The 13,785-nt window shown below is 37.3% G+C and overlaps 1 protein-coding gene across 1 annotated transcript; it reads right to left on the minus strand.

Annotated features, from left to right (window-relative positions):
* Positions 1-1,731: 1,731 nt before the first annotated feature.
* On the minus strand, positions 1,732-11,906 carry rogdi (rogdi atypical leucine zipper). Its single transcript, XM_074697182.1, has 11 exons — positions 11,718-11,906; positions 8,984-9,055; positions 8,722-8,804; positions 8,539-8,593; positions 8,366-8,446; positions 6,617-6,712; positions 6,407-6,505; positions 6,077-6,190; positions 5,942-5,991; positions 5,698-5,824; positions 1,732-4,025 (listed from the first exon to the last, which is right to left on the minus strand). The coding sequence occupies exons 1-11, from the start codon at positions 11,790-11,792 to the stop codon at positions 3,984-3,986; spliced, it is 894 nt and encodes a 297-aa protein (XP_074553283.1). The 5' UTR covers positions 11,793-11,906; the 3' UTR covers positions 1,732-3,983.
* Positions 11,907-13,785: the final 1,879 nt, after the last annotated feature.

Genomic DNA, 13,785 nt, shown 5'->3' on the forward strand with positions numbered 1-13,785 from the left:
TACAGCTCTGTAGATCATCATTTCACTTCCTCCTGTTTTACTTGTTTAAAAGATTTGTATGTTTCGATGTTTTACATGTAATAAATGTATTTTAAAGTTGTAAATCTTGCTCTTTATTTGTGCATTATTATTCCTTTTCAAAAGACATGTATATCTGGTGAGATTTTTCAAGCAACGGCAAAAATGTACAGATATGATTGTGTTGTTCGGAGGACATCTAAGTTTATAGGCTCCCATACGGCAGTGAAGGTAATAGCAATCATAGGATTCAACCCAGCAAATGAAAACTCCCTCAGTAAAACTTAGTATTCAAAATGCTGTGTTGGAATCACGCCTGGGCGATTATGGTGAACCTTCTACCTCGTTTTCAGTTAATTCACAATTATCTCACTCTAAACTCAGCTTATTTTGTACTTTTGAAACAACTGAAATGAACATGCACTGATGAACATTTAGATAGATAGATAGATAGATAGATAGATAGATAGATAGATAGATAGATAGATAGAAAGATAGATAGATAAAATACTTTATTAATCCCCGAAGGGGAATTCATGATTCATGAAATTCATTTAAGGGTTATTTATAAAACAATGGAATTGAAAAAACACATTAGCAAGAATGGAAATGTTTCCTGAAAAAAACTGCTAGAGCTGAATGCATCACCATCATTGTTTATCCATTCTTTAAGTCTTACTTATGAAAGACACTGTAGCTTTGCTTGTGTCCCTTTTGCTTGTGATTTCATGATGATTATGAAGTTTTTATTCATCTACCTATGAGCTTTTTTTCTTCTTATGAAATGCTCTAAAGATCTGTATCATTTTCATTAAGGACAAAAATGTGGTTCAATGTTTTCTTGTTGCTAGACATCACCCTGTTGTGGCTGCCTGTTGCAGCAACTCTCTCTCCTTTGCTCGTTTCTTGTGATTATTCGTCTCTTTTTCATCATTTTTGCATTTGGAGTGGGTCATTGCTCTGTATGGTTCATTTGTTGGTGAGATTTCTTACTATTTTTGCTCCTGTGTTTGTCTGGAGATCCTACATGTAACCATGTCCGCATTGTTTACAAGTGAAATCAGCTGTTAGCAGCCTGTAGAATGTCAGTGCTAATTGGTGCAAGGCCGAATGTTTCCCTACAAAGTGAAGAGAAGGAGGTGAGGACGACGTGCTGGTTCTCAGATGTGAGCTAAGAAGTGACGACATCGACCTGTCCTTCCATCCATCGTTATTGGGAACGTAAGATCTATCTCTAATAAGATGGACGAGCTAGCCATGCTAACACAGCAACAGAGGGAATACCAGAGGGCAGAGTAGCATCATGAACAGACTGCTGAAGAAGCTCAGAGGTGGAGACTGGCTGAACTGGATAATGATGGACAAGCTGTCATCATCTATTTTCTTATGGACATTTTTGCCCTTTCTATACACCATCTTACTTTTGTTTTTTTTGTTTTTTTATTACTGCTGTGACTTCTGAATTTCCCCTCTGGGATAAATGAAGTTTCTTCTATTCTATTCTATTAAAGATCAGTTTTCATCAGAATTTCAACTGTGGGTAGAAATGACTCCAATATCAGACACAATCTGTTTCCAGGATACAGAAATCAAGAATCTCAAATCATAATGACTTCAAAGAGCTCAACACCACCATTCACCTCTTATTGTTAAGAATATATTTATTGCAGACATATCAGATAAATATTTTCCACATTTTACATGATAGACAGTTTTTCAAAAAGATTAACACTTACTGGAATAGTTTCATTTGTTCATGATTTGATTAGTGTTTGGTTTACATTAAATCAATATGTGCAAACAGTATCAAATAAATAAGGAAATAAAGCAGACAAACACTTGAAATCAAAAATAACATATACGGACGAGAACGTAGCTTATCATCTTGTCATATTTATACAATAGCGAACATGGAATGTGAAGTGTCTGTTAACAAAAACAGGAAAAATAACAAAATAAAGCTCAGATTTTATCACTGTTGATGCAAGCTGTAAGCTATACTGTAGTTGTTATTCCCAGTTTTTCCAGTTGGTGATATTTAGTTTCTCAGACAGCACTGATATTTCAAAGAGTACACAAACAAAAGAGCCTGAAAAATACAGAAAAATGTAAACAAAGCTCAGTTTCACGGATATGCTAGTATAGTGTCGATCTTCATTACTTCCACAACACACATTTATCACACAACTTTTTCTGATGAGGGTCTTCAAATCTTAAACTGCGAATGTCCTCATTACCTCAAACCTGAAGTTGCTTGTGACAAATTTTCAACGTATAGATTTTTTGTATCAGTATTTCTGATTCAGCTGTATATATTGCGCCTCTTTTATCCCACACATCCTGATTCTAAAACTGTTTTTAGGAGGAACGTACGCTTCATAGACTCTATTTTTCACTGCCTGAGTTCAGAAAAATGTGAGATGACTTCAAAATGTGGGCACATTTCTGTTTTACTTTTGCCTCCTTTATCAGCAATAAGTTTCCCTTAAGACATCTTGCCTTCCCTTTGCGGTGACCTCAGTCATGTAAGACTTAAAAGTAGAATTGGTACAATTAGGGGTCTTTTTTCCCCCAAAAGATGATGATGTATTTCTTTTGACTCTAACGAACCAATGACTGGCTTGAGCAGTACAGTTTGCCTGAACTATTCCTCCAATTATCATTAACTGTTACCATGCATCTGAAATCTTTCCACCTGTTTTCTTGGAGACCTCACTTGTAAAAAATGAAATTTTGAATGAAATCCTGTTTATTGCTGTTAAATCAACTCTGTGTTTGTTTTCTGGTTTAAGTTTCCTCAACAGTTTCAGGCTCTCTTGCTGCTCTTTTGGGTCTTTTAGATGCACATTAATGTCCGCAAAGTAAACACTTCCTGGCTCCCTGATTTGAAAGGTAATTCTGGTACAGAGATGCTGTAATTTCTATCAACCCACCTGACAAAATTTCATCACAAAAAGTGCTAACGGCCTCGGCTACAATGCCAAACTTGAAACGTAAAACCATCACAGCGGCTACTTCTACTAAGAGACACTGTCAAAGGATCTTTCACGTCATGTAATGTAACAGAAATGTAATTGTCCATCCATGAGGATTCTTGTTTCTTCCTAACTCCACATTTCGAGTCAAATCAAACTGTGGGTGTTTTAAGTCCAGACTCACTCAGGGCACTAAACACAGGAATTGTGCTCAGATGCCAACCTAAACCAAGACAGTCTAGTGGAAGTGGACTGAAATGCACATCAGATAAACTCTGAACTGATGCGTTCACAGCGTATGATAGTCTGCTAGGTGAGGACATGTGAAATAAAGTTGATGATAGCTAGCCAGAAGTTAAACTGAAGTCAAACTGGGACTAACTTGTGTGTAGTGTGGTAGTTAACTTATGTTGGGCTCTCTTTACTCAATTCCAGCGTGATGGGGAGATGTAAATCTTTAAAGATTACCAACCCATCCACTACCTCAGATGGGACAAACTACAGGTTTAGCAGAACCCATAGATCCATGAACACATTATCAGATGCCCTTTTAAAGCTGGTAGAACAATAAAAATATCAATCTGCTCTGATGTTTTCCCAAAAACAAAACAAAATATCTTTTAACTTTTCTAACCCTGAGCAATTAAAGTGTCCAGAAACGTAATAATTTGAACAAGCTAAATATCTGTAAAGTTTAAGATGCCTATGTAGCAAAAAATATATAAAATCAGAAACATTCATATACTAAGTTTTTGTGTCTGTGTTGGGATAGAGTACACATCAGGTGAAGTCAGTCAGCAGGACTAGCATAACCAGGGATGGCGTACATCAGTGTCTCTGATGGTTTGATAGGCTCACTCAGCAAATCATGCAACACTTGAAACTGAACGGCTGGATATTAAATATGAGGAAATAAAAACCTGATGTCCCTTTACACTTTTGGGCGTAGTTTGGTTCTGACTGGTTTGATGGAGTTTGACAAGACATGGATTAGAAAGGTCTGTAGTTCCAGAAACTTGAGAAAACAGAGATCTGCAAGAAGAAAAAAAACAACAAATGGTTAAGGATGAACGGGGCAGCTTAATGGTATCAAGGCAAGAAGTGTGCCACAATGAAGCTCATACGCCATGGATGCCACCACGCTACAGCAAGAAGCCTTTCTGTGGACAAATTAATGTTAATTAGACATTAACCTGACATTTTTGCACTTTTACCAAAACCAAGTATGCTTCACAACTAGAATGTCTGTTTTTTTGAAGTTTTTATGAAAATTTTGTATGATGTTATCTTCAAACAGAGTTAACAGCCAGAAGTCCTGTCATGGTCAATATGATATGTTTGTTTTGGAGCTATTGGCAGCTCAGCTATAATTGCTAAGCATATCTTAGCTATTAGATAAGTAATTTAGGAAATACTTTTTTTTATTTTATTTTTTGATATTTATCAGGTGGCAAACCCCCTTTTTTAGGTTTCTAATTAGACCTTTTGACTTTTACCAAATCTTCAGAAAACAACTCATTAGCTACCTCCATTTTATTTTGCAGACACAGAACGGTAGCTGAAAACTGAGAAACTCTTCAGCCGTTTAATAAAAGAGAAATATGATCAGAATAAGATCAGAGTTCAGTAAATATGTCAGCATTTGAGTGACTCATTGGTCTTTGAGGACTTAAAAAGTTAAAACCTGCATATTGTCTTTATTCAGACAGTTCTTGAAACACCAAAGCACACAACATGACACCAAACTGTTTCTGGTGTCAAACAAGGATGTGTGGTCACTTTTGTAAATTCAAATTCAAAATAAGCTTCATTAGTGCAAAGTTTTTTGTTTTGTTTTGTTTTGTTTTTTTGACCTACTTTTTTAAAAACCATGTTACCAAAGCTAAATTAAACGATTAACAAGCAACAAATAAATTAAATAAATGAAAAAAAGTATAAATAGTACTAATTAGAAGTTAGCTGATAGTAAGTTTTGTCATTGTAATGTTACAGGCAATATTGTTTTGTATAAAACATGTTTTTTTTAACTACTCATGTTTTAATATAATGTATTTATGCAATTACCAATCAGAACATTATCTCATCACTCTTCATCCTGGTGTCTCGAGCAAACAAAAAAAGAATAAAAAATTCAGTAAGCAACTTAGTTCTAAATCAGCTGCTCAACTTCATCTGCTTGATTCTATCATTCGTATCTCTGTTATCATAATGTGATTGCATGGCCACTTGCATGGCATCAGCTGCAAATAGTTTCTTTTTTTGTGACTATGTACAATTGCAATGTTGCTGCTAAATAAACGAATAAAGAAAGATTACTACAAGGCCTGCCTACAGCACTGCTTTGCTCTTCCTGCAACAAGTATGCATATTTTTATCATTATTTTTATCAATTTATTTATTATTATTATTATTATTATTATTATTATTATTATTATTATTATTATTATTGTTGTTGTTGTTGTTGTTGTTATTATTACTATTATTATTATCATTTTACTGTGATTGGCACAACAACAAGACATCAGTATGTGCTGCTGTTGCCTGTCTCTATCGGTTCCTTATTATTAAGTATAAATAAAGTTAGATCTTTTCGATGTTTATATGTTTGTAAGTGAAGCCTTTGGAAGTTATGTCACATTTGAATCAGTTAAGTTGTTCCGTCTTTAATGTTCAATAAAAATTTTTTAGAAAAAAAAGCACCAACCTTATCCTTGAGCTGCTGACAGAGCTGCAGGGAGATGGTGAAGAATACCAGCGTATCGTTCAGCCATGGCACCACACACTCCACCTTGTGAACATGGCTCACCTCAAACCGGTTGTTGTTGAGCTCACTGTGGTGGAAAAATATTCACAAACAACCAAGAGAGTTATGAGGGCCCCTTGTGAGACAAAAAACACACATATTTATAAAAAACAAGTATGTAGTTTTCCAGAAAGAAAGGACGTACAACATGGCTCCTGGGTTGTGTAACACTGAGCTTCCAGCTGGCTTGAAGTTCTATCAAGATAAAAATCAAAACATAAAATCATGATGTTTTTTTCTGTGTTGCTTCCTGAAATGTTGCACAGTCACACGTCCTGACCTTTGTGGTGTTGGGAGGCAAAACATGAAGCTGATAGACAGTCAGGCACAGTTTGCTCAAGTTGATGTAAAAGTTGACCATCACATCCCCGGGCATAGGAGGAGAAAACATTTTCTGCAATGAAGGAAGACAAACAGAAATGTTCAATGAAGAGAAGTTAACTGTCATGTTCGAATAGTTTTCTGTGTATTTACACATAATAGTTTCTTACTCATTTAGTGTGACCACATGAACATGACAATCACATTGCACATAAATCACAACGACATCACTACACTACTGTGTGCAAAATCATCATGTGTGCAGAGTGTACTGTCCAATGTCCTGTACCATCAGACCACTGGTGGCCAGTTCAGGCAGGGTGAGGGAGGCGGGGGTTGTAAGGCGGTTTCGTGCTCGAGTCAGCTGGAGCATCACTGCATCCATGAGCTAAGACCGTGATGGAAACATAGAGCTAATGTCACCATAACAAACAAACAGACTGACATGTCCTGTTCTCTTCTGACTTGAAAAAGGTTTTGCTCATGTGAGGATACAAACCTTATTAACCTCAGCTCCTGTTTTAAAGTGGTAGCTCTCGTCGTGGCTGCTGAGCAGTTGGAGGGCTTGGTTCACATGGTTCCTGGCATCTTGGATCTGATGGTCGAACAGAAACAAGGGGTATGGGGTAATTTAAGAGCCAGGATCTGAGCTCACAGAGATATTATCCAGAAGATTATATGTGTCTGATGAATTCATGGGAGCTCAGAACTGATGTTAAAGTTATTTGACCCCTCTTTAATCTTGCATTACAAGCTTTATAGTTTTATGTGTAAATTTGTGCTAGCCCAAATGACCTCAGCATAAACGGAACAAAAACAAACAAATGTAGAGTTTTAAGCATGTTTTCATTACCTGAGCTAAATCAAGAAATAACCATTAAAAGACTATTTCTATTTTACATTTTCAAGAGTTAGGCAATGAAATCAATTTTCTGGCTATCTATGAATCTTTTTTAGGAAACCAATCAGATTTTTAGCAACATCCATTGATAGCTCTTTGATAACAAAATGATAGCTCTGGATGCTCAATTCAACACATTTTCCAATGTAAAACTGAAATGTTGAATCACTGAATCTTGCAACGCCCAAAATGTGTTAGCTTTTAAATAGCTAAACTTTGGTTTTCTACATACAAGAAAATTCTAACTGGTTTCCATTTAAAGTTTTCAACTTAGAAAAAAAATCACAAAATGTATGAAGAATAGTTTTGCTGAACCTGCTTCTCATCTTGCTTTGAACACTGACTTTCTGCTCAGGGCTATCAACAGCTAAGCAACAGTATATTTAAGCTAGAAGGTCAATTCTAAATGTCAGCAATGACTTTCAGAATAAGCTGATTCTATATCTACGGTTCTACGGTTTCATTTAGCAGACTCTTTTGTCCAAAGCAACGTATAACACAAGCAAGAACGGAGGACGGAAGGAAAACTTAGTTAGTGCGACAAAGTGGTTTAAGTTATTTGGCTGAGGGTACTGCCATTACGTTCAGGACTTATTTTCTTTTCTTTTAATTTTGAACAATGTAGAATAATCTAGCCGACTAACCACAATCAATTGCTGCAACAATAAACTTCAACCTTAAACAACATTCAGTAATTAGTGCTGAAAATTCACTAAGAGCTGAGTCTGAGACCTTCTGACTCATTCTACCCCTGAGGACAAAGAGGAGAAGGCTCAGATTAAGGGCCTAAGTGTTCCCTGAACAGATGAGTTTTCAGACATCTCTTAAAGTAGAAAGGGGCTCTGCGGATCGTATAGAGTTAGGTAATTCATTCACCATTTGGGCACAATAGAGGAGAAGAGTCTGGCTAGAGATTTGGAGCTGCACTGGGCTGGGAGCACCAGGCATCTTTCACAAGTTTAGTGGACGAGAAGGAGCATAGACCTGGAAGAGGGACCCCAGGTAGGCAGGAGCCGTTCTTGTCAATATTTTGTGAGCCAGAAGAAGAGCTTTGAGCTCTGAATCAACCCATATGTTCACACTTAATTCATCTGGATTGAAAGAGAGCTTGGATTTATGAAATGAGACCTCAAGTGACCAAAGAGCAGCCAGTATGAGAGCATGCCTTCATTAAATTTAAGCCATTGCAGTGTTTATGGCAATGCAATAGTTACACTTCTTTTGTTATACTAGAGTTGGAAATAGACAAAGGTAGGGATATTCTTGAATGATATGACTGAAAACTATTTTTTGTCTACATATTCTATTTCTGTGGTCATGGTGGAGTTAAACACCTGTAAACTTTACCTGCTGCAGTTTCCAGTGCTTGTCATCTCTGAACTGAAAGTGCAGCACTTGGCTGCTCTTCAAGACCTTTAGGTTTATATCCTGTTAAAATGCAGAATGATTAACATGAGACACATGAACAAAGATCAGTTTTTCATTTACACACAGGGTGTCCATCAGTTAATCATACTCACAGCCTGAGTCAGAGTCTCTCCCTGCATAGTTAGCACTCCCTTCACTTGGTCCATGCTGGAAACAAAAGTTTACATTAATTATTTCAAACTTCCCTTTAGGAACTGAAATTTACCATTCACTGATTTTGGCTTGTGTGTATTATATGGAGTTAGATATGTAAAATGTAATGAGAAGATTTTTACGTTGAGCTGCCAAGGATGAAGTTTTCCTGTTTGAGCTGACTCTCCAAACCTGGCGTTGGCAAGGAAAAACGTCTTGATGCCTCCTGTTAATAAAAGAGACAGAGGCCAGACGAAGCAGATAAACTTCATTAACATCAGTGGAGACATTTTTTCACTCTGATGTTCACAAAAATCTACACAAAGGCTGAAATAAACACACATTCCCAAAAAGGCAGACCACAGCATTCAGCCTAATCAAAATACATAAAATGTTATATTTTACCTTGAGAACATCTTGAAGCTGCTTTAATACAGCATGCACCTCTTCTTTAAGCAGCCAGTTGAATTCTTCCTCCTACAAAAATAAAAAAAATAAAGCTTTCAATGTCAAAGGCAACAGTAACTCAAATAACCACTGGTTACAACCGAGGTCTGCAGAAGAGCATCTCTGAACGCACAATACGTCCAACCTTGAGGCAGATGGGCTACAGCAGCAGAAGACCACACCAGGTGACCCTCCTGTCAGCTAAGAACAGGAAACTGAGGCTACAACTCACACAGCAACACCAAAACTGGACAATAGAAGATTGGAAAAACGTTGCCTTGTCTGATGAGTCTGGATTTCTGCTCCACATTCAGATGGTAGGGTCAGAATTTGGCGTCAACAACATGAAAGCATGGATCCATCCTGCCTTGTATCAACGGTTCAGGCTGCTGCTGCTGGTGTAATGGTGTGGGGGATATTTTCTTGGCTCACTTTGGGCCCCTTAGTACCAACTGAGCATGGTTTAAAGTCCACAGCCTACCTGAGTATTGTTGCTGACCATGTCCATCCCTTTATGAGCACAGTGTACCCATCTTCTGATGGCTACTTCCAGCAGGATAACGCTCCATGTCATAAAGCTGGAATCACCTCAGACTGGTTTCTTCAACATGACAATGAGTTCCCTGTACTCAAATGTCCTCCACAGTCCCCAGATCTCAATCCAATAGAGCACCTTTGGGATGTGGTGGAACGGGAGATTCTCATCATGGATGTTCAGCCGACAAATCTGCAGCAACTGTGTGATGCTATCATGTCAATATGGAGCAAACTCTCTGAGGAATGTTTCCAGTACCTCGTTGAATCTATGCCATCAAGGATTAAGGCAGCTCTGAAGGGAAAAGGGGGTCCAAGCCGGTACTAGCAAGGTGTACCTAATAAAGTGACCGATGAGTGTAAACATAAACATGGAACAACAAGCAACCTAGATTTTTCTAGAAGAGTGTGAGAGCCTGTAGAAAAAAGCGACAAAAAACTAAACTTCTGAACAGGTTTTTTATACTACAGTTCCATATTCTGTCTATGAGACACATGAAATTAGCATTTTCTGTCATCTTATGTTCAATTCATCCCTTCACTGTTAGCATCTAGTTTTTTAACCTCTTGTCTCTTCTCTTATAGTTTGTGTTTTTTGAAGAAATGGCCACATATTTTTTGAAGAAACCAGTTGTAACCAGTTGCACTGTCATTTGTACTTTGAACAAATGTGACTTTATTTGGTTGACCCATGGACTGCCAGAAAAGAGTGAGTTCAGCCTTTTGGTTTAGTCTTAGGTGCATGTAAGTTTATTTAAATGGCCTTCTGTCTCGCTTAAGTTGTTTTAACACACATTTCTGTTCTCACTTCAGGGGCCAAAATAGTTGGATTCAATACTTTTCACAACCGTAAGATGTTTACTGTGTAAATTTGTTGCATTTTAAAGTAAACAATACAGCAAAGTATGATTTACGGTATGAGAGCCACTACCATGGCGACCAGTCTGTAAGGACAGAGGTAGAGCAATAGGTCTTGGGTGAAATGCTTTTCTCCTTAATCGATTATTTTACATCTTTCTGGGGTGCCAGTTTGGCTAAAATTGCGGTTCTTCGATGGTTCAAATTTTTGTGATTTTTAGTTTGCTTGTTTTAAACCAGACCATATGAAAAAGTTGAATGATGATGGTGATGTCTACAGACTAAATCAGGAGCTGTCTTTTCCTAAAAATGCACATCACATGTGAGTCATCTTTTAAGATTTACTCAGGGGATCAGATATCTCAACTTTTTCCCAACCCAATTATTAATCAAAGACTAAAATGAAGGACTTAACTTTAAGAAAAAAAGTGTGTTTTTTTGTTTGGTTTTTTTTTGTTGTTGTTGTTGTTTTTTTTTAAGATTTAAAATTGTTAAATAAAAAAAACCTAATACTATTTTCTTTGGAACCGTATAAAGCAATGCTTGTCCATTCATGGATTGCTCCAATTAAACAGGAAAGACAGTCAAGGTGCCAAAATTGAGAATACTAGTACACTTAATACAGTCTTGAACTACAACAGTGTGATGGCAGCAGTCCTGCAATGGAACTTTAAATGTTGATTTCAATTTTTATTTTTTTTTACTCCTTAAAATGTATTATGATTGGGTACACTAACTGACAAATTAAACTTGATAGTAATTATCTTTGAAAATTAATAAAACTTAAAACAAATTTCAAAATCAGCAAGGTAAACAAACCCTGTGGGGTCCCACAATCATCAAAAATTGAGGGCTGGGTGTTTTCTCATTCTTAATAAAAACAGCTCAGCTCTGTTTGTTTGCATAATTATATGTCTCAAAATGAGGTGTCCTGAGTTAATATACCATTTAACACTAAAGTCCTTGTTCACCAATGCAGACAGAGGGCAGACCCAGTGATGATACTGGCTGTTACCGAGGTCCACTGGCCAGGCCCGTCTGTCCTCAACATCATCACAGAATGACCGTGACAGCGCGAGCCATGGCTACAGCACCTGCATGGTGGCGCGAGGATGGTACACACACACTCTTTCTCAACTAACAGCACACCAATAACGTTTGGCATCATTATAACCCGGGATTATTTTCAGCTGGGGTATGTACATGCTATGTTTACCGAGGGCTCAATGAGAAAGACAGCGACCGTTCAGCTAAACAGCACTGCGTCTGTTTTGCAGGGCAAGAAAAATAACAAGCTTACCAAAACAGCTCTCTCCACCTGACTGGCAGCGGTCATCTTAGGGAGCTCCGACAAAGATCTTTGTGGATTCAACATTTTGTTGCAGCACTGGGAATGAAATCCTCGTATACTAACCAAAAATAACACTGTCCTCTCCTTGGGATGGAGGCGTTTAACTACCCACTAGCTTAGCGGAGGATCTGGTGCTCTTAAGTGCTCTCGGACGTTACGCGACTTCGTGTCTACGCGAATAAATCCAGAGAAGTACGGCTGAACATGAAAACATTTTTTGTTATAGGCTAGAGCCACTGGGTACAAAATTTAAGCGAATGTTAGTAAAGAAGAAAATGTATCATTTAAAATGGATTTAAAATGTATACTGCCTTCCGTGTACAATTTCTTCCCATTTCCGCGACAGAGACTCAAAGCAGGAGCATGGTACTTGTTGTATGATTAAAAACTAAAATATCTATGCAATAATTTTAATTGCTTTGGAATTTATTCTCTCCAAATTGCTTAAATAGTGAGAAATAATTTGCTTTTACGAGGATCCCCTGAACGCACCATTACGCTTGTCACACATTCAGTATTAAACAAGCCCCACCTGCTGGTATCCACTGAGACGATGCAACTTCCGCCCAGCACCGAAACAGGTCAGAATGTGGAGAAAGTGTCCACAGTGTATGACGAGGAAGTAAGTGAAAACAATCCTGAATACATAAACCTCAAGGATATTTGTATTTCCCCGGGCTTTACGGTGAATATACAATACCTGTTGAGCTTGACCGATCGGCGACTGTCGAGAACACTCGACGTTTTCCGCGTTTGTTTAAAACGAACAAACCTTAGCTTTGGGAAAAGCGTCTAAAATCAATTGTGACAAGCAATAAAGGCACAATTATCATCACCAGTTTGCTAGAATTGGAGTTAAGATGTGGTTTGAGCTCATGCAAAACTGGGAAGTACTAGCAGAACATCATATTGTTGGATTTGAGAGGTCTTGGTTGTAAACATCACCTTAGTAAATAGACTGAATACATTTGTCAGGAATCAGGAGAGAATTTATTTAACAGCACAAAAAGTCTTGATATTTTCACATGTACACAAAATCATAAATATCCCCCAAAACAATATGCATCCTCATTCAATTGCCAGAATCCAACTTATTGAAATTTCAGTGATAATAAACCAGATTATATAAGTCACATATTAATCAACCATTTACACTTGAACTCAACCTACTTAAGACACAAAGATGTTAGTTGCTTCCAAAATCCGACCTATCTCTGTCATAAATCCATGTTTGTTGATATAAAAGAAACCCTACAAGACTCGACACACTATTTACATCTGTCATCTATAAACAGTTCTTTACACTAGGGTGTGTAAGGGTAACCTAAATTAAAAACAATTTTTTTGGCAAAAATAAAACTTTACGATATGGGATAATGCATTTTTAACATGCGGTTAAATGATTCAGTTTGTTAAGAATTTATTCAGTTACACAGTAAACTTGTTAAAAATAAAAATAAAAAACAACCTGGACCTTAAATCATTTCCCCCTGAAAGGATTACAACTGACATAGTGATGGTGCGAACTCTCCTTTCAATCCTCAGGCCTTATTCATGTTATTTTGTGATTTCTTTTTTTTTTAAATATATTTTTCTCCTACAGGCACTAAACAAACCAGTTTTGCTGTCATATTTGATCTGTGGATTTTCCTACTTGAGCATATTTTTCTGTAACCATCTGGAGTGAATGAGCCCTCCCCTATGGAGCTGTTGTGTTGAAACTAACCTGATACCAACAGATACAAATCTAACAATCCAAGTGTGCCAACATCCTGTTGGTCCACAACTTCCCTCCCAGTGTTTTAGGGAATTTTAGCAGTGAAACAAAGCATATATTGGAGCCATATGTTTGATTTCTGCTTCTATCAGGGCTAACATGCCTCTCAGGTACCCAACACTTTGAGTTTAGCGTATACATCAGTGAGATATTCCTTTGGCTTTGTCATTTTCAATAATCAAGTTGAGTTCTTTAGGGGTCTAAATTGAACCCATCCAAATACTGCCCATTGCCAATCAT

The sequence above is a fragment of the Halichoeres trimaculatus genome, unplaced genomic scaffold (genome assembly GCF_033239565.1).
Source record: "Halichoeres trimaculatus isolate MK-OKI-2021-1 unplaced genomic scaffold, fHalTri1.1 fHalTri1_scaffold_20, whole genome shotgun sequence".
In the NCBI taxonomy this organism is placed as follows: Eukaryota; Metazoa; Chordata; class Actinopteri; order Labriformes; family Labridae; genus Halichoeres; species Halichoeres trimaculatus.

Coding starts and splice junctions, on each gene's coding strand:
- rogdi (XM_074697182.1), bottom strand. CDS start 11,792: ATGTTGAATCCACAAAGATCTTTGTCGGAGCTCCCTAAGATGACCGCT. Junction 8,447..8,538: donor GAGAGACTCTGACTCAGGCT/GTGAGTATGATT, acceptor GCATTTTAACAG/GATATAAACCTAAAGGTCTT. Junction 6,191..6,406: donor TGGCCACCAGTGGTCTGATG/GTACAGGACATT, acceptor CCTTCATTGCAG/AAAATGTTTTCTCCTCCTAT.